Source organism: Argopecten irradians, chromosome 1 (genome assembly GCF_041381155.1).
Source record: "Argopecten irradians isolate NY chromosome 1, Ai_NY, whole genome shotgun sequence".
NCBI classification, from domain to species: Eukaryota; Metazoa; Mollusca; class Bivalvia; order Pectinida; family Pectinidae; genus Argopecten; species Argopecten irradians.
In genome coordinates, this window is record NC_091134.1 from 2,830,904 (window position 1) to 2,842,964 (window position 12,061).

The 12,061-nt window shown below is 32.3% G+C and overlaps 1 protein-coding gene across 9 annotated transcripts in view; it reads left to right on the plus strand.

Moving 5' to 3' along the window:
* Window positions 1-11,973, plus strand: part of LOC138315169 (transcription initiation factor TFIID subunit 10-like) — a 30,032-nt gene extending 18,059 nt beyond the window's left edge. For 6 of the 9 annotated variants that reach the window (XM_069255975.1, XM_069256015.1, XM_069255984.1 and 3 more), the window contains one exon: window positions 155-6,607. In XM_069255975.1, coding sequence (XP_069112076.1) covers window positions 487-1,245 — 759 coding nt within the window. In that variant the 5' untranslated portion in view covers window positions 155-486 and the 3' untranslated portion in view covers window positions 1,246-6,607. Of the gene's footprint in view, window positions 1-154; window positions 6,608-9,582; window positions 9,726-10,098; window positions 10,164-10,779; window positions 10,892-11,180 lie in introns of those variants that run through there. The other 3 variants (XM_069256022.1, XM_069256041.1, XM_069256031.1) reach the window with 1 other exon arrangement.
* Window positions 11,974-12,061: the final 88 nt, after the last annotated feature.

The window sequence follows — 12,061 nt, forward strand, 5'->3', positions numbered from 1 at the left end:
AATTTTCATTTTTCGTCCATATAAAATTTCACCTTTTTTCTTTCCATTAAAATTATCTGATTTAGATCTGGCATTGAGTTTGAAATGAAGTAACTAAACACAACAGCCAATCTGTAAGCACTTTCTCAAACTAACCCCATCTTTCTTCTTTCAGATTCGTCCAAAACTCCATAGCTCAAGCTGATCTAACAAGTAGAGTCATCCAAGCGTCTGTGTGATACAGCTGATTTCAAAGCATCCAAGTGATTAAGAGTTGGATTTTGAAGTTCTGTGGCCCAATTATCTCAAACCTTGGAGTTTTAGCTTCCCTGTGGTAAATTTTGGATTTAAAATTCATTGGTGTCTATTAAGTCTGATACGAGACTGAAAACATTTCGATATAAAATTTCTTAGTTGTGGAATATTTGAATGAAAACACCTGTTTTCAACAGGTGTTGTGCAACTGTGAACCGAATTTCAACTTGTTAGTGTTTTTACACAAACATCATGAGTGTGAACGGAGATAGCCAAAATAGCATGCCCACTAACCATGTGGAGCTTTATATTCGCGCGGGGAAGGACGGAGAATGTTTAGGGGCCTGTATAAACTGTCAGCGATTTTACATGATCCTGGACAGGAAGGGCAAAGCAGGAGAGCTCACTTTCGATGTCATCACCATCAATATGGCTCGTCCGCCAGCAGAGTTTAAAAAATTGGCCAACCGACTTCCGGTGTTAAAACATGGAGATGAGATCTTGTCCGACAACGATGAGATAGTCCAATATCTTGATGAGAACTTTCCTTACCCCAGTTTGAGATACGATAACATGCTTGCCCATAGCGTGTGCTTAGATATCTTCTCTAAGTTTTCCTTTTACATTAAGCAGGTGAGTCACGGGCCAGAAAATCTTCTTAAGGAATTACAGGCTATTAATGACTATCTGGAAGGCGTGGATTCTCTTTACCTGTGTGGTAACGAGCTTAAACACCTCGATTGTCTCATGCTTCCAAAACTACAGCACATCCGTGTCGCAGCCAAAGCTTTCAAGAATTTCGACATCCCTGCAGATATGGTCGGACTTTGGAATTATCTTAAGAATGCTTATGCAAACGATACCTTCCGTAAATCTTGCCCCTCTGATCAAGAAATTGTTCATTTCTGGGAATCGAAGCCTGAGACACCAAAATTGTCTGAAGAAAAGAAGCGGGAATACGGCACAGATGGATACGCAGAGCCAAAATTCTCCTTTGATGTTCCTCTGTAAAATGATCCAATTATTCTCTGTAACACTATAAATATATTCAGCTTTGCTTTATTCCCCTGAACAACACCTGTGCGGACTGTTCCATACAAACAGGAATGAATGATTGTGTTATTCAGCTTTGCTTCATACCTCTGAAAAACACACCTTATGGAAAGTTCCATGCAAACTTGAAGGAAGGATGGCGATATTGTCACCATCACATTATAGTTACAAGAATATTAAAGAAAGCAGATGTTATGCTCCTGTGTTTAACCAGCATATAAAATCAATATTTATGATGTATAAATAGGAGTGTTATGGATTTGCTCTGCACATAAATCATATATACCAGTACACTATACTGACCATTTAGGCCAAAAAAAGATATATGCATGTTTCAGGTTACATATTACGACTAAAAAAAATAGGGTAGGTCGGTCGGGATTTAAAAAAAAAAAAAAAAAAATTGAGGAGGGGTTCAGTTGCTTTATTGCTACATTACAAAGTAATTTGATATCTAATTGCTGTAATTTACTTCTTTTTTGTTTTGAAAAAGTGTGATAAAATAGCCAGGGTCGGAGGTAAAAACTAGGGTAGGTAGAGGTACCTGAAACATAGATATTTTTTTTTTGGTCTTATATGTATTAGTTCAAAAGGAAGATCAAGCAACATGGATTATCTCCAATGATCACCTTGATTACGTACAGTGACATTGACATAGTATCTCCATGTTCTCATTTAATGTGTAATTCTCGATGGTGTTCATGCCATAAATCATGTATTACAAAAGTATCAATATTTTACTGCTATCTAGTCCAAGATGCTACGCAATAAATCGTACTTGTGATAATAGAGCTCTCGGATATGTTAACACATATACAAAAGTAGCTTTGTGAATTTGATTTTCTATCGGTTATCGTTATAATTAGGGCAGACCATTAAACATGTTTGTTTGTCCCAAATATCAACAGCTTTTGAGATCAGTCAAATGTGTAAATCTCAATTACTCATGGATCTGAATTAGATAATATTTATATATCTCAATTGATCATGGATCTGAATTAGATATTTAAATGTTTTAGTGACAGTACTAGTCAAAATATTGTTAATTAGCTAAAAGTTACTGTTAACCAACTTATATTTGTGGGGACTTAAGCAAAAATTTTGTTATAAGAATTAAATTAAAATTATGTAAGTTCATAGGTTCTGCCTAACAACATTTTTGTGACAATCTAATTTTGTGATCTATATTAAAAATCAAGTACCTAGTATATTTTGTACACTGTAGTTGGCAGCAATTAATATTCGTGAATTCCAACATCGGCAAAATACACAAAATTTTATCTTGCACGAAACTTTATTGGTTTACAGTAACTGATATCATAATGCAGAGTTATCTCCTCTTGTGAGCCAGGCATTGATGGACTTGGACGTTTATTCTTTACACGAGTTGTGGCTAAAGTAGATGTGTTTGTATTGTTACACACAAACTGGTCATGTAAGAAATTAATATCTTAATTACTTACGAAACAGAAAAGTTGTTGAAGGAAAGATGATTTTATTTTCTTACAAAAAAAAAACCCAAAATTATTTCAAATAACCAAGATTGACTCACAAGTGTAGAAAATGTGCATTTTATTATGAAAAACCTTGATACTAACAAACCAGTATCAGGTATTGATAATTAGTTATATGGATTACTGGATTTTCTTTGAAATCCATGAATCTGTCTAATATACAAGATTCTAGTCTGAACTACTAGTGAATAATCTAAGTCATTTATTGCCAAAACTTGACAGGAGAGATTATTTCTCTTCAGTTTTGTATATATATATTTAGTATATCAATTTTCCTACATTTATGCAATTTGTATTTTCATTGACAAAGCCACACTTGTGTAGTATGCACTAAAATTTTACTGAGTTTTCAGTAAGAATTTCTTCAACATTAAGTAATTCTATATGTCACTTGTATTGCTGTAAGTTTTCATTAAGTTCACCATTGTCATAAACATGTACAACAGGAATATTTTCAATACTCCTCATTCTTTTACCAATTTAAAAAAAAAACACTTTTATTCTAGCTTTCACTCAAGTATTAAGATTCTGAAGATTTTTGACTCCAAAATAAAGTTCCATAAAAAATATATTTAATTATTTATCAGAATTAAAACAAATACATATTGTAATTTCCTAATTGACTGATGTCCTAATATGGATTATTATGATACAAGTACACACAACAGTTAATTGATAAAGCAGACTTAGACTTATTTTAGGAAAACCAATTTCCGTTAAAGTATGAAGCTAACTTAATGTAATCACCAGAACGCCCTTGGTGCCATTTCCTATTCTAAAACCTGACTAATTTTACACCAAACTTGTTGTTATCTTAATTGGCCATTATTGGATAAGGTATTTTTGGACTGTAAGGTTGTGATCGCGTGTAACACATCATACTACCCAACTGTACAGGTTATTGTACTTGAAGAACACATTTTGGCAAAAAGATGCGGAACAAATTATAAGATAAACTAATAAAATATTGTGGTAGTCATTATGTTCAAATGTAAATGAAATTCAAAAGGAATACCCTTAAAAACATGTATACCTCAATAAGTTTTGTTAATTGATCATTTAACTTTTCATTTTCAAGTGAAAGAAGTATGATATTTATGAATACTTTGTTCATAATAATGATAATAATAAAAAACAATTCTGTAAAAAGATAATCGTACTATAATCTTGGATCTAAAGAAATACAAAAAAATTGATGTAAAACCTATTCTCCATTTGATGTTTTCATGTCTTTACTTGTAAAAACTATTTATTTGATTTCCTGAATATGGATAATTTAAAAAAAATAATGAATTTTCATGGACTGCCAACTGGTAACCGCCTTCATTTAATAAAAGATCTTGTGGAAAAAGGGAGATAACTCTCATTCATTTTACTGGCATTATTTTTTGTGTGTGTTCTGTACTGTACATTTCTGTTTTTCCTTTCTCATTTGTTCCCTATTAGTCATTAAATCTTAGCAATAAAGTATGTTATTCTGCTTTAGTAGGGATTCTCAAGGCCAGTCAAAGTGCTTATAAATGGACAGAAATGCTTTTCATCTTCTTCCTGTAAAATCTACTTCCTAGTCCATTAACATTTAATTTTGTCTTTGTTTTCTGTATGCTTTTTTTGTTATGAAAGTACTCGTTGTTCTATATCAATTGCTACCCATATAAGTAGTTAGTTTCATTGATTTAAGTTATGGATATTCTTGCCAAAAGTAATTCGTATGTATACTTTATAAATACTTGGTTGTATGTATTTGTTTTACATTATGGTTGTGGATATTGTTTTTGGTCCTACTTCCATTGTACGTTGTGTATGATAAACTGCTGTTGTATTGGTATAACTGATTGTTTTAAGTTATCTATATATATTGTGTAATATCATTTAAGGTTGTAAAATTATCTATATGTACCTATATCCCTACTATCATATGATCGTAGTTCGACTCTGTTTTTAAACTTTTAGTTTATATAGCTGCTGCACACCTAAGTGTTTTAGCAGTATATTTTTTTAGGTCATAAAACTGTCTTGCATATTAAGGTACATATTTTGAATGTTTGAATCTATAATCAAAACACAACACAGTCACTAATATAAGTCACAGCATATATGAAATTAATGTGTAAATAAATTTTGTTTTATTTCTTATAGTATAAAGATAGGTCATTTCTTCCGTTTAATGTTAATGCCAAATTGAAAAACACATGTACTTAGGGATGATACAGTAATGTTAAGCTTTTAACAAATTTTACCTATGTTGGACCTTTTATTTACTGTCAATGTATGGATATAGCGTTTTATTGCTAACAGACTATATCAAGTATTTTTTTGTTTATTGTAAGCATTTGTTATACATGTTGGTCACTATAATTGTTAGAATTCAATCAACAGCAATACTATATTCTGGTCAGAATTGTCCTCTATTGATCTGGTCATTTATCTTCATTTACAAATCTTCGGAGTTGTTCACAAAAATGTCAAACGTTGTCACAATATTTACTTGTATACACTAGTTCCGTATGTATATATCATGCATAACCTTGTTTAAATGTAAACCATTTAATTTGTACTGAACAGTGATAAATTCTAAATGTTGTAAGAAATTGGGTCATCTTGTATTACTGAAGTGTTGAATTAGAAGTCTTCCAGTTCAGAGTTTAAACATCGTTAATTTTAAAATAAAAGGAATCCAAAAATATCAGTAAGTTAGAACAATTAATGTTTTAATATTTTGAAAAGTCTGTATGATATCTTTGTAGACACATCAGAGGAGTTAGTGTTCTCTTTTGGAATTTGAGATTAAAAATATGAGCTGAAGTTTATGAGCCAGTCAGCTTTTTTACAGAGAGAGGATTTTAATTTACATACACAGGTTACATTAGTATATGAACAATGAGTTTTCTATTGTTTAAGATGAGGTTGTGGTATAAATCTCGCTGATTGTTTGTACCCTAGCTATTATACTGATACAGTAGGATTTGAATTTGGGGAGAAACCAATACTACTGGAAGTTAGATACCAAAGTTAATATATTTCAGGCTTCTTTTTACTTCCTAAATAGTTGTTTATTTTGTTATCAATAAAGTGTGTAATACTTAGGTTGTGATGAGCATACCTACATAGAAAATATGAAATTCATTTAAATAACATTAATTGATGTTTGAAATTAATTTAAATAACAATTAATTGATGGTATGAAATTGCTATATTGCATTTTATCATGAATCTTTTTAAATAAAATGTCTTCCTAACATATTTTGCCATTGTACACTTCAAGCAGAAATAATCTTTTGAAATCTATAGTCAAGAAATAGTTTTATTTTCACCATCTGGCTATTGTTCTATACTTTAAAGGAATCTGCGGTTAGAATTAAGAGCTTTTTTTGTCAAAGCAGAATCAAAAGAATGTTCTACATAAACATTTTCATGGCATTAGTTTAAAGTCTGAAGATATTCTGTCACAGCAATAGGGATTTCTTCATACTGTGATGTAATGATTTACTTACACCTAACATCATCAATTTGGAATTGATATTCATTCTAACGGCATTTTACGTGAAATTCAGAGATGCTTTATCATAACTATTATTTTTTTTGTACATTCAATATTTTTAGTCTGTCGGCCACATTCTGGCCAATGTTAAGTGTACATTACATATATATACCCTGGTAGGTCATATTTACATATGTTTAGTTGCATGCCAGTATTCTGTTTTAGACGCAAAGTTATCTTATTGGTTATATATACAATATACTGCCAGTGTTTTTATTCAGTTTGTGCTTTTATTATGAGAAAATCAATAAAGTCTTCACACTAATTGGGCTGTTTATCTTAATTATAGCACACGTTGTCAGTTGTTATTTCTTGGTCTTAACAAACCTTATGAATATTGGGAATGATTTGAACCTTAAATCAAAGGTATGAATGTTGAGAAAACCTTTTACCGATATCTGATGAATAATTTAAAAAATTAAATGTCATATTGATGCTGTTAGTTCAGGATCCATTCGTCCAGGCTGTTTTCTATCCAAGGGAAATAGCATTCACTAAGTCAGTTTACAATATGAGATCAACATCCAGAAAATCTAACTTTCTATTCCATGATGTAGAATGCAATGATGTTTGAATTGTTGGCCTTCAACTGTGAGATACATAATATTATAATTTACGACGGACCTGTAGTTTGTAAACATCGTACCAAAGATAGCTTATCTTCATCCTGATCAGCTTTAGTAGAAATAAGATTAGTTTTCAATGCCCTTACATTTGCCCATACTTTGCAGTTTGCATGGAACTATGTCTTCGATGAAATGTTTGGATACGTATACCCGCCTCATGACAGTCATGCCTCTCAGAAAATAGAGACAAAAGGATTTCATTAACAGTCCCATTTTTCAGAGAGGGTCTAGTGGTGTGTCCCCTCACTCATTTACTTACCAGTACTCCCGGTAGAAGTGGTTATTTTTCATGAGAAGTTACACACATGGGTGGATATCACGACGAAGTTTGTCGTGACAAGTTGCACATATGGATGGATTTCACGGCGAAGTTTGTCATGACAAGTTACACACATAAATGGATATCATGGCGAAGTTTATCATGACAAGTTACAGACATGGGTGGATTTCAGGACAAATATAAAGCTATTACAGACAGCTACATCTAGAAGTGTCAACATTTATATCATTCATTCAAATGGACAAATGAAATGACATTTGCAATGATGGAAAGGAGCATCTGACAAAATATTACATGTCTTATTAGAAACGCTTTCTACAGGCCACGATGTATTTTCTAATATAACAATTCCTTAATCGGAGGTTACAATAAACAGTTGACTTCCTCATTATTAGATTCAAATTGAAGACTTGGAAACTGAATTTCAGCAATTGTAGACTAGTCATTGTACACGTGCAATATCATCTTATTATTCGGACGTTCATACACGTATTCTACAGCGTTAGTCATCTTGGAGACAGAATACAAGCATTGAAAACAAATACAAGCATTAAAGATTACAATGATATTGGCACTTTATACCAGTCTATAATTTAAGAATCTTTCCTATGTGGATATGAAGCCACATTTTGTGAAAACGAGGGTATAATACCTCTATCGTTCGTACCTGATATCGAAGAGTATTTTTCGCTCCTACATTGACGTTTAATTACAATCAATTTAACAATTATGATACCCCCCCTCCATTTGGATATAAGTATGAAGAACAATACGACAACTTCGTGATATTTGAACGCCAATCCCGTTTGGATCTTTTATAATCAAACGAAAACAATGTTAAAGTTTTACCGAGAAATATATTAATTTTTGTTGACGCAGAATTTTTGTTGACGCAGTGACGTCACGAGGCTGTATTTCATGGATAGCCATGCATATGATACAATCTCGGATGACATGAGGGCAACCGTAGGTATGAGAGACACTCAGTTAGATAGTCATCTATATTATCCATATTAACACTGAAATGGCCAAAGCTAATTCGCGTCTGCAGCTTAGAGAGTCAATGTTCAATTTAGATCTTACTGTATCTTTCCTACAAGAAGAAATAACACGAATATACCACAGTCTCCCGAAAACACGCACCTCGCACTTCACACACACACACAAGACGTCACATACACGAGAGGCCGTCATTAAATTGTCTGGTTGTTAAGGATGTACTCCTCTGAGAAGTCAAAATTTTCTAGTATTAAACTTTTTTTCTCATATAGAGTTTTGGAAATAAGAGTTCATACCATAAAAGAAAATGGAAGATAAAACATATGTCCGTGTGCTCGTTTTTGCGCTTTTGTCACTCAAAGGTACCTAGTTGACAAAATATAGGATTTTAAGGGAATTTTGCAGTTTTGATCACATACACGAGAGATTAAAGCCATAATTTCTTAATGAGGTGTTTGATATGTATGAATGTTTGTAGAATTTATTTTCAAGTAGTCTTCTTTAAAAATATACCAGTTATGATTAATAAGACTCTTATTTTATTCTCTGAATAATAACATATGCTACCCCTACCCCTTAATTTTGAGCTACCAAAAGCACCATTTTCAGCCATTTTTGCCAAATTTAACCCTTTATAGAAAAAGTTCTGGTATCAAACTTTTGTCAATATTTAGCATAGCAATAGAGAAAGGGTTGTTCTTTTTAAATCAGGCAGAAAAATAAGGGGTCCGTGTGCTTACTTTTTTGCCCTATTTAAATATTTGTTATTTTTCAATGTTTTTGAGTAAAAAATAAAAGTGCTCAAATTACCGTTAAATGTAAATATAAAGTGACAAAAGTGTATCATTTCACACATTATTGCTCAATATTTTAATAACCATGAACCTAGCAAAGATTTACAGCAAAAATCAGTTCAATATAGCTAAAAATGCTGGTGCAGTGATAATTTAAGTAAAATCAATTTAAGTAAAAAATGGTAAAACTGTTGCTCTACTCAAAGCGAAAAAAGACACAATTTCAAAATGGCCGCCAAATGGGCCATTTCTTAAAATCGATGTATAAAAAAATCTACTAAGAATATAAGTGTAATTTTTTGACAAAATTTGCAACTGGCAACTTGCTACAGATATTAATAAATTGTATTTGAAAATCTCATAACTTTTTTTATCTATGTCGAAACGAGACTTCAACGGGACTGAAACCTCAGAAGAATACATCCTTAATAGGACGTAGATTTAGCATACCGCACGAAATATTTCCATCAGAATGATCTACCAAAGGTTGGAGTCAAAATCGTTGAATTCCGTGATACAATATGATTTCTACGTGTTTTAGGTTCCGATGATAGCGTGTCCCATAGCGTGATGTCGACCCCCGGGCCTGCTGGAGGGGCCCAGGACCCCGGGTCTCACGACAGTAAGACAGCTGGTGTACCTCTGATAGACTTTGTCCAACAACTGGAAGATTATGCTCCTACGGTAATTTAATATTCGAAAAAAATATCGTCATCTAAAAGTTTGATTTGAAATAAAAGGTAATATGTAAAAGTTATATTATATTATATTCACGATTCAACATAACAGTTATACAAATTTGTAAAGTAATCTGAAAGCAACATTATGTCTTACAATGCAAATATTCTGAGTAGTTATTGATGATATATACTATATATCAATGCGGTTCAGTGTTAAAATGAACGTAACATCATATTATATCTCCGAGAATACGACGTCATATTTGCACATGAAGAAATGACGTAACTTCACAGATCTAAAATCAATTTAGTGAGTAGCATGTGAAGACAGAATGAAATGGTTTGTAATTATATTATTTCATTTTTTTTTTGTTCAGATTCCTGATTCCGTAACAGCGTATTACCTCAACAGAGCAGGACTTGAATGTACGGATCCACGAATGTAAGTTTACTGGCATACATCATACAAGGTCATAATGACTGGTCGCATGCTCGACCTTGTATTGACCACAGGGCCTTGTTACTATTGATGATATATATAAGATAGGTCACGTCTATTTACATACATTACATTGTAATGTATGTAAATATACGTGACCTATCTTATATATATCATCAATAGTAACAAGGCCCTGTGTATTGACCTTGTTTTACATACGTGTGATCAAAGTATCTGGTCCTAATTTCTATATACTTTACATAAGTCTTATTTTTGTTTGAATGTTTTTCATTTTAAACCTTTTAATAGATTGTCAGGAAGGCGATCATCAGGTATCTTTGGTATTAGTTTTCAATGCGAAAAAAGTTCATTGCGATTAAACGCACATATATTTTTTCTTTGCTTCCATCATTTACTTTTTGTTTGTTTATGCAGTATATTTTCGGCTTAATGTTCGCAGAACATTTGAATCACATAAAATCTAGGTTTTTATAATGTTCCATTGTTTCCATCGATAATGTCTAGCGTCATGCGTCAACTAAATGTGAAAACTGAATTGGTTTGATCGATACCAATAAGACGAGTAAGGGGAGTAACTCTCATTGCATTTTGTTTTCAGCACTCGACTTATGTCTTTGGCAGCACAGAAGTTTATATCCGATATTGCTAATGATGCACTACAACACTGCAAGATGAAGGCCTCAGGTCAAAGTTCAAAAAAGCAAAATAAGGTAAATGTAGATACGATAGGTAAATTAATTGTGAATAAGTTATTGTCTGATATAACTGGTATATCGGATTTTAGTAATATTATGTCATCAACTCACTATAATATTTAAGGAAAGAATACGAATGCATTTTAATGCCGAGGAGCTTTTGCACTTGAACATTTACTTGCTATATTTATAGAAAAAAAATATATCAAATGATGTAATTTATTGAAATTTGGATACATATGTTTGGTCTTCCTACTTTAAATGATTATTCCCATCTGTTCTCTTATTAAGTGGTTTATTACAGGACAAAAAGCTAGTGTTGACGATGGAAGACCTGACGCCCGCCCTCTCTGAGTACGGCATTAATGTCAAGAAGCCGGCCTACTTCGTATAGCATCGGGAGATATTTGTGTTGTATATATATACCATTTGTTGTTTGTACTGGACAGTAACGTCCGACAACAACGCCGTATTATAACGGACCAACTGTGACACGTTCAACGACAAAGGGGAGCAGAGGTTTGTGTTCAGTACTGTTCACTGAAATGACAATAGAACTAGTACTGGTCACTGGGATTGTGTGGTTCCATTCAACTGGATTACCTACTTATTGTAAAAGCACATGTTTTAAATACATTCCTATTTTATCGCCACTGAACAAAATTCGTTAAATGTGCTGAAATATAAACATGCAGTTGGAATATTAGCTTCTTAAACATGGACATTTACGGTAAGAAAGGCTAATATAGTCTCATTTCTCTTAGACGATATAACTTAGGGCGAATGGATTTATTGCGGTTATATGAGAGCTGGATTTATTTAGACTATACTTATCTTTTTAATAGTTTTTAGACAACACAGAAAAGTGGTATGTTAATTCTGTATGTATAGACAATGATTGAAGATGTTCTTTACAATTAATGCTATTTGTATTGTCATATTCATCAACATAAGACCTAGAAATCAGCAACAGGACATTCACAAATAACTGATAAAATAGTGTATGTGCGTAAATGTTTAGAACAAATTCTGCTGCGCATAAGTCAGTGGAATTTTTGTTTGTTTGTTTTATCAGAAATAAATGATATATAGTTCAATCATATGTTTTTTATTTTTCTCTACAAAAGCATTGGTATTTGTTAATTACACGTAAAAAATGCAAACGCGTAGTTTGAAATGAAACAA